This window comes from Capsicum annuum, chromosome 8, assembly GCF_002878395.1.
Source record: "Capsicum annuum cultivar UCD-10X-F1 chromosome 8, UCD10Xv1.1, whole genome shotgun sequence".
In the NCBI taxonomy this organism is placed as follows: Eukaryota; Viridiplantae; Streptophyta; class Magnoliopsida; order Solanales; family Solanaceae; genus Capsicum; species Capsicum annuum.
Window position 1 is genome coordinate 173346235 of NC_061118.1, and position 19667 is coordinate 173365901.

Consider the following 19667-nt stretch of genomic DNA (forward strand, 5'->3'; position numbering starts at 1 on the left):
AATGATCTGAATTTGTGGATCACACATAGTGAATTCTCTCGGGCTCAAATTATTTTTTTGTTTTTTCTACTTTTCTGATTTATTGTTTTGAAACACAGCTTAAATAACAGTATGAGGATCTCACATATCTTTGGCTCTTTGCTTACTAAGTACTCCCTACGTTCGCTTTTACTTGTCACTTCTTGACATGGTACATTCATTAAAAAAAATAATCATTGACATAACTATTTTACCGTACTATCCCAAGAAAAAAAATCCTTTTATCTTTTCTTGATATGTTAAAAGTGACAAGCAAAAATAGAAATTCAATCAGAAAAATAATGACAACTAAAAGCAAATGGGGAGAGTGTTTGAACCATCGTAAGGAAAATCAATACGGCAAGATTGACCAAAAAGAAAAGGAAAACATTACTTTGAACGATTTAATATGCTTGCGTTATTGTTCAAGCTAAGTTCCAGTAAAAGAAAGCATAGGAAAAGAGGCTTCATTCTTGCAAGTCATGAGATGGAAGGTTTAGAGCTCTTTAACATTAGCTGGTGTAATCCATTGGTCCATAAGGTTCGAACCACTCAGCCCAAAAACTGTTTTTCCTTTTTGGGTTCCATCCCATGTCCTTGCAGAGTTGGTCATTATACCAAATGTGCAATGCACCAATGCATGATCTCCTGTAGTACTTCTTGTAAGAGTATCTCTTCTTGTATTTATCCCATTCTCCTATGTCTTTCTCCATCACCTTAACGCTAGGTAGCCTAAATTTCCCATCAAGAAGCTCTGCCAGCCATCGACACCTTATTTCCGATGTGTGTAGATTAGATACGCTTTCTGAGAATCCAATTATTGCCAGTTGTGGAATTTGGGGGTGAATGCATTCCCTGATAAATATGGGTATTATTTTCACATGGGATTATAGTTCTGGTGCTGGCATGCTTGCAAAAGAATACTTTTAATTATTACTCACCTATAGAGGGGAACTGCATCAGAATCATCTGATCCTGCTATGAATTCTTGATATTCTGGTGATTCAAAAATGTGTTTGAGCTTATCAATTCCATTGAAGCCTGTGGCCAGTATGACTAATTCGGATTTTATTGGTTCAGCCTGACCCTCGAGCACAATACCTTCTTTTGAGAATCCAAAAGACACTGCATTCTTGATGAGCCTGATACTTCCTTCCTCAACTCTGTTGTAGAATCCCTCTGGCACTAGAGAAACGGAACAGGAACTCAATTCATTCAAGAAACTATGCTCTGGCACCATTCCATGTTTTGCAAGCCTATGTTTGTGTTTTATGTAACTTTCTATGTATTTTGAGAAGGCCCACCTCTGTCAAATGGGTAGTACTTACTGCATGTTAGTTTGCGAGGGGAAGAGTATAATTGAATTTGAGTTTAATTAGTTAGGAAAGAAAAGAATTACGAGTGGTGAAAGAGTTGTAGCAAGGAGACTTAGAAGAAGGCCTTCACCAGGTTTATGCACCATAAGTTCGGAGAATCGATTCATATAGAGATATCCCAAATTGAGTCCCCATGGAAAATAATCAGGAAGGTTCCAATGTGGTGTCCTGATTACTACTGTGCACGGACGTTCAACCCCTGCAACATTAATTAATTAATTAGTGCAAATTAACAGCAGATCCCCCAAGAATTAAGCTGGTGTTTACAAACAAACAAGAAATCAAGGGGAAGAGGTAGACTATAATGTAAGATGACAACTAGCTAGTGCAGCGCAATATTTACCATTAACCGTAGAGCACTCTGTGGCAATGTCCATTGCTGATATCTGGAATCCAACTACGGCAACATGTTTTCCTTTGACAAAGTTGGCTGCAGTTTTGGGGTCCATTTTGGAATACTCCATTGAATGGATTACTTCACCCTCAAAAGCTTCAGGACCTTTGTTCCCAGGAAATTCAGGGATGTTTGGAACCTGGCTGAACCTCCCCACACAAACTACTACGAAATCAACTTGGTATATCTGCATGCAAAATTAATAATTCCAAACTCTGTTTCCACTTTTATAATAATATAGATATAAATGTATATAAACATTGCTTAAATTAATAGTATGTCTCTATGAGAACTACACGTTTTCTTGTCTAGATAGGAAGAGATAAGTAACAGGAGAAGATTTAATAGAAGGGACCGCTCGAGTGTTGAATTAAAAAAAAGTGATGTTGACGTGATCCATGATCAAGTGAAGATGTGGTGTTATAAACCAATTGTCCCACATTGAAAAAATAGAGTATAGACTAAATAGGTTCTCCCATTTATAAGGCTAATCTTTTGGGTTTGGTTCTTCCATTTAGTTTACAACATTAGTGCTTTCTTTGAGAGTGTGTCGATACTAACTTGAGGCTTCTCAAGCGGAAACGATTGTTATGAACCAATTGTCCCACATTGAAAAATAGATAAATGCTAATGGGGTTATAACATGTGGCCTAATTATAATTATTAAAATTTTGAAGATAAATATCTGGATTTGACATGAATTCACACATACCCACTTTTCATAATCAAATTTCAATTTTTTTACTAATTCCCTCCCTTGTTTTACAATGGCGGAGTCAAGAATTTAGCAAAGGATGTGGAAAAATTATGTTTATATGACCACCCTTGTTTTAAGTGGCTCCGACCATTTTCACCTTCATCAATCTTTTTAATGTTCTCCTCTTTTAATTCTCTCTCTTCTTCTATTTTCCATCGTAGTTGTTGTTGCTACTACAGATTCTTCTTCGCCTTCCTCATCTTTGTCGTCAATTTTTCTTTATTTTCTTAATCTACGAGTTGTTTTTGTGTTCGCTACGAAAAAATCGTTGAGAAGATTTGGGGAAAATTTTCTTTTGAGCTTGTTGAGAAAATGTAGCAGTAAATCCAACAACTCTGGTAAATTTTTGCAAGAATATCAATAGATATCACAAACAAGTGTTGAATTTGTCCCAACAAGTTTGATAATTCTTTACTGCAGAAGATGGAGACCAAGGGGGAGCAGGAATTAGGCGGAGGAAGAGGAAGCAGAGTGGCAGAGGAGGATGAGGGAGAGGGAGAGGGGATGATAGGGCTTTGTGTAAATAAGAAAAATTGGAGGGCTTCTGAACAATCACCCCTTAATTCTTAGATAGTATATATGATCCAAAGTTCTAATCATGCAAGTTAACCTGTCTGGTCTCGTCAATCAACTTGAAAGAATATATTGGTCAAAATAAGAACAACAATGTATATGACCAAGGTTTCAAAAGTACTTGCAAAAAAGAAAATCTAATTTTTAGCGTTTACTACTACTCAAAAATACTAGTGCTGCTTATACTCAACTCTGTAATAAATACTTGTTGGCTTTTCAAAGTTGAATTCCATTTTCCCCCATAAAACACTAATTTTTTTTTTAAAAAAAAAAAAAAAGCCTATATTGGATCCTTACTTAGGAAGTAGAAGTTTGAGAGAAGTTGGGTGATGCAAAGAATTTATTACCTGTGTGTGTGTGGATGTGGTTCGAGTGTCCTCTACTTTGAGGTTCCACTTGCCTTTACTGCCAAGAGGGTCGCTCCCCGAATTCCAATCACCAGCTCCACCAATTGGGTCATCATAGCTGAGGCTCAACACTTTGCTGTTGAACTGAATGTGTCTGACCAAATCAAAATGGCGTGCGTACGATTCAATGTACTCCAGCACCGTTTGTTGGTCAGGAAACACTTGGGTTACTGAATCCGGCCATGGAAAATCAGAGAACTGGTAAACAGGTTTTGGTGTCTGCAGCTTGGTGCTTCCGATGGTCTCACTCCAAACGCCTCCAATGCCACTTTCCGACTCGAACACTATTGGATCAAATCCTTTGGAAATGCAGTATTTGCATGCCAAGAGACCGCTTATTCCAGCTCCTATTATGCCTATCACCTCCTTCTTTCTCCCATCAAAATTTGTCATTCCTAATGCAACACTGCCTCCTTTGTCTTTTCTCTAATAAAAAATACTACTATTGATAGCTAGAGAGCCTAGATTTCCCTCTATATATATATGACGTTGATCAAGATGACATGATCTGATTTGAGATTTCTTTTATAAATGGCTGACTACCGGCCTAATAATGCTTATTATAATTCTCCATAATATATTAATACTGCTGTATGGTATACCATATGTATTTAATTGTACATTGATTATATATCTTCGTTTTAGTATATACTCAACTAAACGTCTGCATTACATTTTCTATATTGTTAATTTGTACTATATTATTAGTCTCTGAATTGCAATCTCTGCCTAACGTTATTATTAAATAATTGTTGGAGGCCAACAATAGTATTAGTCTCTGAATTGCAATCTCTGCCTAACGTTATTATTAAATAATTGTTGGAGGCCAACAATAGTAGAGTAGGTTCCAATCATTACCAAAAATTTCAATACTAATAATCTTGAGTGGTTCGTTACCTCATTACTTAACGTGGTTCATGCCAAGTTCTGTTTGCTGATTATTTATTCTCTCTCCATGTGCAAGTGATTGATTTTATTTTATTTTTAACTAGTGGTTTTAATTTGTTTAAATAATTCTTTCAGAACATAAATATAAAAGAAAATTTTTAGTCAGATCAGATCTATATATGTTGTTAACACTTTACTTTTCTCTAATTTTTCTTTCTTATATATACACCAAAAGGGAAAACCAGAATGGGGAATTTTTTGCCATTAAAAACAATCTATAATAACGAACAATAGCAACAATTCCCACTGAAAAACATCAATATTTTCCAGTTGTGCTCTTTCCTGCTGCATTTTATGCAAATCAGCCCTATCACCCTGATTTTTAGAAAATAAAACAGTTGTGAATCAACTTTAAATAATGTATGCAACAAAGCTCTACGAGGAAAAGGCAAGGCATTACATCAACAGGAAGGGATTTCTGTTTCGCTTTGATGATGGTGTCAGCAAATCGTCTCTTCAGCATTACAGCACGCAGCCAATCTATTTCCAGAAAACAGCCCCAGCGATTACACTTAAGTTCGCCAGCCTTCTTGAGTACCAAAAGATAATACGAGGAGTGCAAGACGCACACCCACTTTCACCATATGCATCAGCGGAAGCACCTGTTGATCTATTTGTACTGGAACACGGATTTTCTTCATGAAGGATACCTCGACCACCTTCATATAATCGGCAGCAGCTTGTCAATATAGAGCATTAAAGATTTTTTTTATCCATGCTATTGAATAAATATAAGAAAGTTCAGCAATCATCATGAGAGTTCAAATCAGTTCTACATGAAATTGATGCCAAGGAGTTTGTCACCTCTCTATCCTGAAAATGCATACAACGTGTCAGCAGCAAGGAATGATGAATGCTTTAAAGCTATTCACAAAGATATTTTAAACATCAAGACACCAACCTTTTTAGAAACACCCGAATTATCTTGCTCTAGCTTTCTTCTGTTGGAAAACCTGAATTGCCCACAGAAGTACAACTTGTTTATTAGCAATTTTAAGATTTGAGATCCAACGATGCTGAAGACAGAAAAGGGGCAGAACAAACTTACTCCTAGGAAGAGCATGGGTATCAACACCTTGAAGGTAGCAAGCAACAATGTCTGCTTGCTGCTTGGTATTGACAGAGCAAATAGAACTTGTGCTACACGGGCTGTCCCCAATCAGCCCATGGAAAAGATCCATAAAAGCAGAAATTTTTTACACAAATGAGATTAAAAATGAAACCTGTAACAATAGCAGTAAGATTGGAACCTGTAACTTGCTCAGCAGTGGTAGCTGATCCAAATCCACTTGGCCCTGGTCTTCCTGTTATCAACCTCAACATCCATTCACCCTAAATTTTTCCACAAATATGGCACGCAACAACAAACAAACAAATCTCATCTACAGTTGTTAATAAACTGAGAAAGCAAAAAAGCAATCTTGGTTGACATATATACAGTTGGATGCAGAAGAAAAATATTTTATTAACACAACACTTGAATGGTCAAAGGGAAAAACTTATAAGCTAACATTAAAAAAAATTAGAAGGGCTGCTCTCTCTCTCTGTTTCTCTCCTGTTCACTCCATATTTCTCTACCATTTTTCGCCTGATATTTCCCCCGTTTTCTGTTAGTGTCTGTTTTTGCTGTGAGGTGTGTGGAGATTACTCCCTTGTTTTTTGTTAGTGTGTGTTTTTTGCTGTGAGGTGTGTCAAGTGTGCAGTGTATATCATAAAGTTTAGGTCAAATATCCCAGCTATATTCACATCTTGAATTAGAAGTAGACAGGCTAAGGAAATATCAATGCAAAAAGCTCAAAGTGAAAAGCAAGCAAGTCATACCTCAACCTGGCCCTTGCCAGCAGCAGCATGCAAGGGAGTTGCACCCTGAATGTCTCTATAAGCCAAGATATCATCACAGCAGTCAGCAGAAGCTCCTTCGGTACCTGCAGATTACTTGCTCTAGCAGCGGCACGAATTGCTCTATTCATCATCTCCCAAACTCCCATTTATAAGCAGATGGAACCTCAGCAATGTGTTTATCCATCTCTCCACCATCACGCACCAAAAACATCAGGGTGATAGCAAAATCTAACAGAACCCTAAAAAGATCACAACTTTTACTCCTAGCAGCAGCATATGATATATCAGTGACACCATATTCACTTTCTCCAAATTCCAGAAGTGGGCTTCTTTCAAGCAATTCTTGAACGAAAGCCAAGTCCCCAGCAGAGGCAGCAGTATATAAAAGCCATCCATCATAGTCAGCTTTAAGAAGTGAATTTTTCCCTTTCTTGGTGTCACATTCAGGCATCAGCTTTCTTGCAACTTGGAGCGGCGTCTAGAAACATCATCAAACTGTTCTTCATCATCCCAAACGAACTCAAGCCTTCGGATCCTACGCAAAGAATTAACCTAATCTAATCTAATCTAATCTAATTTAGAGACAATGTTAAAGGAGCTTAATTTTTTGCTGGCGTAGTCCAAGTAGATTTAAAACTGCTGTCGGAGCAGTTCTTTACTATTTTCATCTTATCTTGTATTGGAAACCCTTGCCTCAATATTCACACAACCTCCACTATCTTGTTGGTCCGCTCCTCGTAATTGTCTTCAAACCCATAAATAGGTGGCACCAGTGCATCCTCCAACCTGAAATTATAAGAGTGGCCTGCAGGGATGGAGGGGGAGGATATTACATCTGACCTTTTTAAGCCAAGTGTCTCCACATGATCTTCCAAGTTCTTGCATTTAGCATACATGGTTATCAATCCATTCCCGACATATGGATTATACTGGCACCCTGCTTTGAATGAAAGAGAATGTATCTGTCTCCCCACCTCAACGTCTCCAACGTTTTCACATGCCAAAAGAGCACTTGTGAAGCTCGAATCGCTTGGAATGTTCCCTAATCTATGCATCTGAGCCATCAACTCCAGAGATTCCACACTTTGACCATTATGCACTACCCCAGGAATCATTGCCGCCCAAGATGCTACATTCCTTGTAGGCATTTGCTTGAACAACTCCTTAGCCTCCTCAATCATGCCATTGTGCATATATCCAGCTAGCAGAGCATTCCAACTAAGGACGTTTGGGTTCCTAATGTCGTTAAACACTTTCCTCGCCTCAACTATCCTCCCACTCTGAGCATATGCAATCATCATTGCAGTTTGTGTCTCAACAGTCTGTTCGGGAACTTGTATATACAGTGCAACTGCATCTTCCAACCTACCACATTGCGAGAGAGCTGAAATCATCGTTGTCCACGAGTAACTCGTTCTTCTCGGGCAAATTCCCAAAATACCTCAACGCCATATCCAAATTCCCAACTCACGTGAATGCATTCAAAATCACAGTTCCTACAACATCCTCGCTATACCCCATTTTCATAGCCAATGTCACTAAATTGCAAGGGTCACTACATTATCCAATCCAATAACCACCGAAAAAACCACCAAGAACACATTCTGATCCGGCATCACTCCCCTCCTACGCATATCCACAAACCACCTCCACGCTTCCTCAAACTCACTTACCCCAACACGCCCCGAAATCATAATTGTATACGACACCTCATTTCTCTCCGACATTTCATCAAACAACTAACACCCTTCCCTCATCCTACCCACCTTCACATACCCATTAATCATCGCGTTCCAAGACGCAACATTTCTCTCACCTATTTCATCAAACACCTTCCATGCACTCATAAAATCACCAATCCCCAAATACCCACTCAACATCACATTATAAGACATGACATTCTTCTCAGGCATTGCTTCAAACACATCAACAGCATCACAAAACCCCCCATATTTCTCATACCCAGATAACATCGAAGTCCAAGTCCCAATATTGAAATTTATCCACGATTAAAATTGGAATATAATTCACACTATTTCTCAAGATTGACTTGGAAACATTTTGTAATTGTCCATATATACAATACCGTGAACGTCTAAGAATGGAGAACTTGAAAAGGCAAAAGTCTCCATTCTTAAATGTTTTTTATTTGCCTTCATTGCGCAGTAAAGTTGAAACCGAAACGATTATTTTTAATTTTACAAAGCCTTTTTTTAAAGGGAAAAATGCAAAACAATGTGGTAAAAGCTAAAAAAAACAGAAATTAGATAAATAGGAACGCTGGATTTTGAGGCATCCCACATCAGCATGCCTCTAATCCTCCTTTATATATATATTGATTTCGGTAGGATGAAATATCAGTGTCAAAACTTATACAGTGGCATGTGAGACGATTATGTTTGTAAAACAAAACGGTTACGTAGTACTGATTGCTACGGTTATATTCATATTTCCCAACTCTAGATGAAGACAGGGGCCTCAACTGGAAAGTGTCGCATGTGTTTTATTGTTACAAACTGAGGAAGACCAAAATCCCTTTTAATGGAATTGATTTATCTTGGGTTACTAAAGCATTGATTTATCTTGGGTTTATGAGCCAGTTGAATATTTATTCTAGTAAGCTGGAAGAAGCATGAATAGTCTCAATCCACTCAAGACTTCTACTTTATTGCACCATCCACATGCTTCAAGGTAAGCCCAAAGAATAACAGAAGTTCTGTGATATGCAGAAAACAAGTTTCTATCCGTGAAAAAGCTAGCAGTATAATGAAGCAGCTAGAAATAATGACTCAATAATAACGAGAAAGTAGTTACCAAGCTAATTAAGAACTTAAACACTTACAAATGCATTTTATGCATGAAAAGAATTCTGTCAATATGAACTGCCACCTTATTCACCCAAAAATGAAATTGAGATTGACAAGCAGTCAAATAGACTACACCACATTGAGCTGTTCTTCGTCACATGTGACTCTTCCCAGACTACTGATTCTGAAAAGCCAGCGATGCATGCACATTTAAGTTGAGAAGTCAAGCTGTGCCCAATCATGCAGCTTTACAAAAAGGAACATAAACATGTTTTTACTGAATGAGAAAAGCAACTTCAAATACCAGAAAACAGGAAATAAAGAATTATCTGGAATACAAAGAAACCACCTTGGACGGTGAGGGACGTTAGACAAACAGCGCCAAGTGTGTCAACTACAGAACAACAGTTATAAAACAACTCCACAGAAATTTGCACTTATATATGAATTCTTCTATATTTAAAATATCTATGCATCTAAGCCAAATATCGGAATCTAGGAGAACTATGACGCATATGGTCAATAAATTCTTCTCCAAAAATTCAACAGACAATTAGGTTCAAGTGTATATTTTGCTCATGTAGCCTGATAAAGTGCAGAAAGTTAATACTGAACACGAAAAGGGTTTCCTTCAGGGATTGTACAAAAAGAGCATCTGCATTAATGGGCTGGTGTTGCGACACTAGTTCCCAATCCCATCTTCTGCCCCAGCTGTGCAAGCTGCTCGATGAACTCACCTCCGGTAAGAATTTCTGTTGTCCCATATATGACATGCTTAACTGGCTGTTGACGATTGGCAAGCTCTTGCAAGCTTCCATACTCCACATAGTTACCACCACCTATCATAAAGATAATAGCTTCTTTAAATGGTCCTTTCAGATGACTGCTACTCATCCCAGAGCTTGACTTGGATGCACGAGGATCAAAAATAATATAAGAATCAATCTCTGGATTGGGTTTCCCCTCCATTAGTGCTTCCACTGTTCTTGACAAAGCCAGCTGATGATCACTGGATAATAAATTTTTCACACCTGCAGTTACAGCACTGATTGACTGCCCATAGAGCTTTTCAGCCCAATCGACGATGTTGCTCCTACTAGCAGAATTTGCTGATGCTAAAGAGATATTCAATGATTTTATCTTCTTTACATACTGAAATGCCGTGGTATCGACCTCAGACTCCCTAAGTGCTGATTCAATCATTTCAACTTCTGATTGAGGTAAGCTTTCAGTCGAGATAAGATACATGATAGCAAATCGCAGCTTATCCACCTTAGTCCCTTTTCCCTTGAGAGCTCCAATGAGCTCACTGCGATCAATGACACCTCTTACCATCATATCGTTCTCCTTTTTTGCATACGAGTCTAGGGACCTCTCCTTGATCTCGCCCAACAATGCTGTAGCAATATTGGTGTGCTTATCAATGATTTGCTTTCTCTCTGTCAACTCCGGCAGGGAATTTACAGCATTCATCAAATGCTTGGTATTGCCAACCAGATCTGTCCCATCAAACTCAGCCCCTGAGTTCCCACCAGTCCGTTTATTTACCTCCTCAACATCCTTCTTATACTTGTTCAATTGAGCTTCTATCTCCACAGCAACCTCTGGAAACTCCAATGACCAATTTGCCACCCAGAATGGATCAGATCTGTCCAACTCAAATGATTTCATTCCACCTTTCTCTCCCTGCACACTCAACCTGTTCAATCTCAAACCTAGCACATCATGAACAAGTGGCCTATACCTAAAATCATGTTGTATAGCTACCGACAACTCAAAGTTTCTATCGAATAAACACAAAATTGGCCTCTGAAATGAGCTAGTGAAATTCCCACCCTCAGAGAATAAATTATTTTTAGCTAATAAATGGTCTCGCAATCGCTGATCCAACAGGGATGCCACCATCTCAGCAGGCCCACCACGGGGACACCTGATGATAGGGACAACAGCAAGAGTAGCCAACACACAAAATAAGCCACTAACAATCTTTTCAATGATCTCTTCGATTTCTTTATCCCCGGCAGAGGGATCATTCAGCTGAAGATAACAGTTCTTGTAGGCAAGTGAGAACAAATTATCCTCGAGCGTGACAAACTCCAAGTACTGATCATGCACTTTTGAGATCCTTTCAATCGAGTCAGAATTAATCGTGCCTGGAGCAGAAACAAGTCATACAGTAGTTAAATTTTAAATCTTCACCCAACACCACAACAAAAAATTGCATTAACTATTAAGTGTCTCTAGTTTACATCAATCAATTATCTTTTCTCCATTAGATCTGTGCACCCCTTTATGCAGCGGGATACAAAATTATCTTTTTTCTGAAAATGGATTGAAGTAGAACAATTTTTTTAGCCCTTACGGGTGAGTAAAATAGTATTCGTTCTCCGTCTAATTGGGTGCATTTCTTTACAGTAGCAGCTGGTGTAAAATGGTTCAAAAAAGGAGAAGGGGGATAGAGTGTACCTGAAGCGAGATCTTCGAGCAAGGGCCTGGGAATAGAAGAGGAGAAGTTCAAATGGAAGGAATCGTAAAGAGAGTTGGAGGCATCGGCAACGATACGCTGTACATTAGGATGGGTGGGTTGGACGAAGTAGACAGCAGGAACATCGTGGACGGGTTTGCGATCCTTGTCGATGAGGAAGTAAAGGGTAACCCCGTGTTTGCGAAGGTCCTTGACGTGGATCAAAGGGGATAAAATGTCTTGACAAAAGCGATCGTAAATGAGGATCTTGTATACCTCCTCATTGGCAGTGGCACCCGCATTCACCGGCTGGTTCAGATTTAACATCCGCGTAATGCACTCTGCAATTCAACGAGTAAATACCAACAGAAATTACATTATTCATCATCATCATAAAGAATATAAGAGCTGAAATAGATCTACAGAGAAAGAGGGGAAAATAATCCAGTTACCAGTTTGCTTTTGACGAAGATTTAGCGCCATTATTGTTAAGCTTCAAACAATTAACAGTTCAGTTTTTGGAACGAAGAAATGGTATTTTTGGGGTTTGTACTTTGTAGGAAAGGTGATTTCTGAGATCTCGCAGTTTCTCAACTTATTATACTCTTTTCTGCCTAATAACTTCGGGTCAGCACAACCTAACCCAAAACAATTACCCCGGATCCGCTTTATTATTTTTAAAAAAGGAAAAGAGGAAAAAAGAAAAAAAAAAAAAAGGCAACAAGAAGAAGCTTCCGGGTTAAAAGCCAACGACGTCGTGCAGCTGGCTTTAAATATTATACACTAGTTTAGGCCCGCGGCGATGCACGGAATTTTTTTTAAAAAATATATCATTAAAAATGTTATCTTATTAGTTTGAAATAATAAGTTAATTTTTATTATATCACATTAATATATTTTAAATTAACATATTGAATATATTTTATAATAAATAATTCATAAAATTACATAATTCAATTAATGTAGTTGAACTATGTATTCTCCCTTAGCCGCCGCCACTCCGCTGCCCCACCCTCACCCGTCTTCAACCCTCCCAACCTCTCCTCCATACAATTCCATAATCAAATCATATAAAAAAAAATGAATCATATAATTATCAAAAAAAAAAAAAAAATTGACCAACAATTTTCTTTATTACGTTATTCACTATCTAATATTATTCGATTGTTAATATTGACCTTTATTAACTTATCAAATTGTTTAATATAATTATCAAGTGATTTTTTTGTTAATATAAAATTATAAATTTATTTTATTTAATCATGTATTTTCTAATTTTTTTTCAATATAAAGGATAGTAATTTGTCTATTATCAAATTTCAGTTAATTTCTTTAATGAAATTCTTTTATTTAATTTATTCATTATATTCTCAAAATTAATTCAAAGTTCTTATCCCTCACTCCAACCCACAAAAAATACAGTATTTTAATTATTTTCTCCATAATACATTGAATTATTATTTTTTTGTTACATTTTATATGTAGCTGAACTTTTTTCTCTTACATTTTAAAATATAAGATATTGAATTTAAATCTAGGTCACTTAAGCTCTTATATTCTAATATTCATTTAATTCGTTGTTTATTGATGCTTTACATGACATGCAAAATTCAAAAATTCACTTGTTATAATTTAAAAAATACTTTCTCGTTTAACATATTAATTGTATTATTATTACTACTACACATACTAAGTACTACTACTAATACACATATATACTATGTACTACAGCTAATGCTACTATTTATGATTATTAGTAGTAGTATTACATTCTTATATTTCATTTAATATTTTAATAAATTACATTTAGATATATTTTTTAATACAACTAATAATTAAATGTACCTATAATTTTTTTAAAAAATTATAAGCTTATCTTTGAGAATATATTGTATCTCCAATTCAAATTTAAAAAGGGAACAGATAACAACAATAAGAATCCAATTAGAACTCTTTAGTGTGATAGCTAACTACTTTTAATATGTAATTTCATATACTTTTAATTTACCTTTAATCTTGTTTTAAATCAAATAACTCTTAACTTGAATATTCGACTTCCTCTCCTCCCGTACTCATCTCAATTGAATATTTTAAATACTTTTTTCTAGTTATCAATATTTTTTTGACTATCTTTAATATTATATAATGTTCTTCTCTTTTAATATATATTATAGACTTACATATACTTATAGAACAAATAAATTTTACTTATTAAACAAATATGAGATACATAATTTTTTAAACATATTAAATGTTAGAAAGATAAAATAAGTGATCACAATAATACTTTAGTTGGAATGATTTCTTTGTATACGTAATTTTGATAATAGTATTAATAATACAAAATTTATTTACATATTTGGTAATGAAACAAAATCAAAAGCTATTTACCCCCCTCCTCATATCCCCCCCCCCCCCGCTCAAAACCCACTCACAAAAAAAAAAGAAAATCAAAATCAAATATTTTTATTATTTTTTAAATTTAAATTCAAATATTTTTAATCTTTTAAATTCAAATGGTATCACAAATTTATTAAAAGAAGATTAATTTATTATTCTCTTTATTGTTATTTTTCTTAAAAATATGTATATTTATATTATAAGTTATATAATTGAATTAAGATAAATATTTAAGTTAAGTGGTGATGATAACAATAAAGTAGCAGTAGTAGTTGTTGTTGTTTTTTATACTGATATTAATACTATTGAAACTATCACCACTCTAGCATATTTTTTGATTAACTTTTTTTTTAGGTTACACTTTATAAGTAATTAAGTCTTCTTCTCTTATATTTCAAAATACAAAATACTGAATTTAAATTTAAGTTAATTTATTTTTATATTATAATACTCATGTGACTTGTTGTTTATCGAGATTTTAGTTGTGTAATTTTAAAAACTATAAATGGCAAACAAAATTAGTAAATATGTTTTATATATAAATATAAATTTGCAAGTAAACTCATGAAAAGAATAAAACAATTGTGATATTTAAATACATATAAATCTTTTTTATAACCTTCTTAAAATAGAGTGGATATGTAAATGTGATAAAGAAATATATTATATTTGAACACATAAAATATTTGCATTCATTCTTTACACAAATAGTATGATAAATTTTCTTTGTATATTTCAACTCTCAATTGTACTTGCTGACTTCTCAAATATTCATTTTGCATTTTGGGGAGATTTACATGCATAAGATTTGTGAAAATTTCAGCTTCCTTAGATACATCTGTGACAAAAGCTAAATATAGCGTTAATCACAAAAATAATAAAATTACTATAAAATTAAATCAAGTATGAGAACATGCCTTTCTAATTTATTCAGTGAAATCTAATGAGCATTACCTATAAATTTTTTAATCCATGGTAGGTACATTTGTTTTAAAAAATAAAATATTAATCATAAATAACAATAAAATATTCAAAACTAAATTAACCATGAACAGTATATATTGACAATTAATCAAACAAATCTGATGATCATTAACATTACCTGTAATCTTTTTAACCATGGTAGATATATCTGTGAAAAAAATTAGATATAATGTTAATCATAAATAATAAAAAAAAAATTAAAAGGTAAGTTAAGCATCAACATACTTTGATAGTTATTCAACGATAATTTTAACAATAATAATGTAAAAATATTTTCTTATTATTATTCCAATATCTTGTGAATAAAATGACCCTATAAAATTTTTTGAGATAAACACAATCTAAATATGAAAATAATTGTAACTGACAAAAATAAAGAAGAAGAAAATAAGAAAGCTTTAATGCTATATGTATTAAAGGGGATATATATAGGAGGTTACAAATATGTATATTTATGTCAATCAAAATTTTAGCCAAATTCAAATCTTAAATATATCAGTTTGTTAGAAAAGATTGGATTCTAAATTATCATTATGTAATACTTTAGAATTTCAAAATTTTAAAAATAGAAAATCATTTGAGAAGTTACATTCAAACTTGAAAACTACATAGTTAGCATTTCATTAGGAACTTAAACTCATTTAGTTGATTTAAACAACAAAAAAAAAAAAAAAAAAAAAAGAAGACACTAGCCCTTACGGCAGCAATTAATTAATTTTTTTTAATTAATTGTTGTCGTAAAGTAGAATTTTTTTTAGTATTATTATTTAATTCAAATATTTAATAAGATTACCAAAACTTTATTTTTAATAAATTGCAGCATAACTGTAATTATATAAAGTTAGAGAAAATTTTTAGTATTATTATTTAATTTAAATATTTAATATTTTTTTTTATATAAAAAGAGATAATGATAAGAGTTGGGATAAGACTTTTTAAAATTCAAATCAAGACAGGATAAGCATTATGAGTTTGAGATAAAATTAAAAACTGTAAAATTATAGAGATAGTTATAATCAGTAAAAATTCAAAATTATTATCTGATAAAAATATCTTTTTAATTGGTGAAAGTTAGATTTTTAATTATTATCTGCCGGAGAAGTAGGACTAATTCAAATATTTAATATTATCAAAAACATGTTGTCTAACCATAATGACGTAAAGTAGGGAAATTTTTAGTATTAGCATTTAATTCAAATATTTAATAAGATTACCAAAAAAAATTTTAACTAATTGTTGCCGTAAAGTAGGAAAATTTTTTAATATTATTATTTAATTCAAATATTTAATATTTTTAAATTTAAATTTTTTATTACAACACTTAAGTTTTGTCCTAAAAACTGTCATGTGGCTTCTCAACATGTTTTCACGTGGTTTTTTTTGGTGCTTCGTTCTCTACTTTATAATATATATAAAAAATTATCTAGTAAATTTTACTTATAACCCGATATGTTTTCAATTAATTACCTAAAATCTCAACTTTTTATTAAATTTCATAAAATTCTATTCTTTAGCCGTTGACGATACATTTAAGTAATGTTCGATACATCCTATAGATATATGTAGTTAGTAAACTAATTTGCTTAAATCAAGGAATGTGACAGCTAAATTTTCATTAATATAGCAATCAACCCAACTAATAATGGTAAAGGCTTAGTAAAATCCCACATAAACAGGTAATTTGTTTCTTACAAGGGTGGTTCAAGTATATTAGTGGCCTAAGGCGAAAATCAAGCAGAGTCCCTTAAGGTTTAAGAAAAAGTAACTTTCTTTTAATGAATTCTATTTTCAAAAATATATAATCGATTTTTTTTCTAATTATTTTTTTAAGTAATAACATAATCAATGCATTTAATATTTCTTGAGATAGTACTCTAGATATATGAACTTTTTCTAATTTTTTTGTTCTTTTATATAAAAATAATATTTTTTTATAAATAATATTCATTTTTTTTGGAAAAATCTATATATATTATTGTAATAAATGAAGCCCCTCAAATTTGGAAGCCTGTTTTTACAAGGCGGAGATGCCGCTGGTTGCTTATTTCATACTTTTAAACAAAATCTCTTCCATTATCAATTTCCATCAAGAACAACTCACAAATTATTTTCTTAATTAACGATATAAAGTACAAGGGCTATAAGAGCGATGGAATTCTTGTTAGCGATGAACAAGTGTACTCTTATTTCAGTTATGACATGGTATGCCATTGAGTATTCCTTCAATTTCTATGAGAAAAGATCCAACAAAAAAAGATTTATATCTTGTTTAACGTTTCAAAAGTAGTTATATGTCTCTTGATTATTCAATTATGCATTTAACATAAAATTAGTTGTTGTTTTACGTAATTCTGTTTTTGTTATTTTTAGGAGGCCGAGATACATATTTGGTCTAATTAGATACATTTTTTCTTCATCTTGTATCTCTGGTTCGGACTGTTTATACATATGTATCTCTTGATGTTTTTAGTGATATAAACATACCAAAGATACATATTAATAGTGTTAAATATACATATTATGCACGATAATACATATATGTATCTCTCGTTAATTTTTTCTATACGGTAAAATACATCTTAATTTCTTAACATATTGTTGTTGAAGATATATATAACTAACGTGGGATATATCCTACAGATACATCTAATAATTAAACTAATTTGCATAATTTAAGGGTTGTAATGGATGAATTTCATTTAATTTTGCAATTAACCCAACTAATAATGGTAAAAACTTAATAAAATCCCACAAAAATCGGTAATTTGTTTGTTATTTTATATTTTTAAACAAAATTTCTCCCATATTTCGTTTCCAATTATAAACGATTCCTACGACCTTTATATTTATTCTTGATTTTGTTTGGAGCAATTGCAGGGAACATTTCAGTATTGTTACGTCATTCCTGCGTTTGAATTAACTATATAACATACGAGGGCTGAAAAATTGAATTTGAAAAAAATAAATTGAATTTAAAAAATAAAGAAAAACGAGATACATATAATATACCCTCATACACTATATGTATCTTTAAGATTAGTAACATGTATCTTTAATATGTTGATTTCACTAAAACTTAAAAACAAGTGTTAAACAGATAACAATAGATACATGATATTGAAAAATTATCATGTATGTGTAAATATGTATCTAAACCTGAAATTACCTAGATCTGAAATAACAAGAGATACATAAATCCACAATAACATAAAATCAGATATACAAAAAGTTTAAAATGTATCTGTTGTTTCATAGAATATGTATCTTTTGTATAAATATTTGAATCAAAACAAAAAATAGTGTGAGATACATACAAAACAAACTTGTACACAACATATATCTCTAAGTTTACTAACATGTATCTTTAATATGTCTATTTCACTAAAACTTAAAAAATAAGAAATACATATAACAATAAAATTAGAGAACAACATATACAAGAAATTGCTCTGAAGGTCTCCATAAATCTTGAATTTTTGTTTTGAGATAATGATGCATATCCCCCCCCCCCCCACCCCTTAGTAACTTGATGATTAGAGAATATTTTCAAGGTGAGTCTAGTTGGATTTTTTCTTCCTCGAAAAGATGAATGATTTTAAATCTGTTGGTCATTGTATCATTTTTTATCGGGGGTTTCAATTGATTTTTTGCTTCGCTCAGCAAGATATTATTGGATTAGAAGGTTTACCTGAAGTATCGATAATGGAAAATCATTCGAAAATAACCTTATCGGGGGCCATTTTCTTCGCCAAAATTCTAACTTTATCCATAACTCGAGCACCAAAAATATCATCATCTTTAACATGAAACTCCAAACAATCAATCGGTGGAGCTAAAGGGATATGGTGTTGTTTAAATTGATTTTTGAGAAAAATCATTCAACATAATAAGAAGAAAGTGTAGATGAATTTAGGGAAAAAAACATTGGGGAACAACAATAATAATAGTTGAATATTAAATAAATATTACTACGATATTTTCTAAGAGATATATTAATTATACTTGAGTCGTGCTAGGCACTGTCCTAAGAAACTATTTCAGCAGTATGAAATGTTTTCCCGGGATTAAACAAGCACTTCCCTAATTAATTAGAGGATACAAGAATCAATAAAATTATTAATACAAATCCCAGCAAGTTAAACTATAGGTTTACTAAAATGATAACTAAATCATTAAAGAGAAAAATTATAGAGGAAATTTAGAATGTTAAGGATTTCTGTAAGGATTGAAAGAGTATTTATCGGTAAAACTTAGCTTCTCAAGTACACCTCTTGATGACTTGCAAAGTAAGCTTTCTCAAGTATATCTCTCGATGGCTTCTAGAGCAAGCCTTCTCAAGTATATCTCCTGATGGCTTTCAGAGTAAGCTTTCTCAGGTATATCTCTTGACAGCTTCTAGAGTAAGCTTTTTCAAGTTCATATTTTGATGGCTTCTAAAATACATTTAAAGATATGGCTTTTTCCAATACACTTCAAATGTAAATTATTTTGAAATAACTAAATAATTTTCCTACAATTCCCACACTATTTCAAAATAATTTATAGAAAAAGAATTTTAACTTGCTGGATTTGCATGGACAAAATGCAGTAGGTTTGGTATCTTCTGGACCATGAACCAAACTTAGACCAATAAAAATTAGTTTACAGAATTATCGGTGAAATATAATATTTCTATGAACCAAATAATTTCTTTTGTA

At 33.1% G+C, this 19667-nt stretch overlaps 1 protein-coding gene across 12 annotated transcripts; it reads right to left on the reverse strand.

Moving 5' to 3' along the window:
- Window positions 1-321: 321 nt before the first annotated feature.
- Window positions 322-12229, reverse strand: LOC107840641 (SEC1 family transport protein SLY1). 12 transcript variants are annotated; one of them, XM_047395269.1, is made up of 9 exons: window positions 12039-12229; window positions 11589-11927; window positions 6295-11275; window positions 5724-5805; window positions 5522-5622; window positions 5375-5426; window positions 5250-5286; window positions 4874-5132; window positions 4650-4788 (listed from the first exon to the last, which is right to left on the reverse strand). In XM_047395269.1, exons 1-3 carry the CDS (start codon window positions 12067-12069, stop codon window positions 9783-9785), a joined length of 1863 nt encoding a protein of 620 aa, XP_047251225.1. In that variant the 5' UTR covers window positions 12070-12229; the 3' UTR covers window positions 4650-4788; window positions 4874-5132; window positions 5250-5286; window positions 5375-5426; window positions 5522-5622; window positions 5724-5805; window positions 6295-9782. The 12 variants fall into 12 exon arrangements, with proteins under 12 accessions (XP_047251227.1, XP_047251225.1, XP_047251223.1 ...); XM_047395267.1 differs by having other exon boundaries at window positions 4650-5286; XM_047395271.1 differs by lacking the exons at window positions 11589-11927; window positions 12039-12229 and adding exons at window positions 322-873; window positions 960-1324; window positions 1418-1593; window positions 1738-1975 and having other exon boundaries at window positions 3466-5286; window positions 5375-9270.
- Window positions 12230-19667: the final 7438 nt, after the last annotated feature.

Coding starts and splice junctions, on each gene's coding strand:
- LOC107840641 (XM_047395266.1), bottom strand. CDS start 12,069: ATGGCGCTAAATCTTCGTCAAAAGCAAACTG. Junction 11,928..12,038: donor TCTTCGTCAAAAGCAAACTG/GTAACTGGATTA, acceptor GTTGAATTGCAG/AGTGCATTACGCGGATGTTA. Junction 11,276..11,588: donor GCTCGAAGATCTCGCTTCAG/GTACACTCTATC, acceptor TTTCTGCTCCAG/GCACGATTAATTCTGACTCG.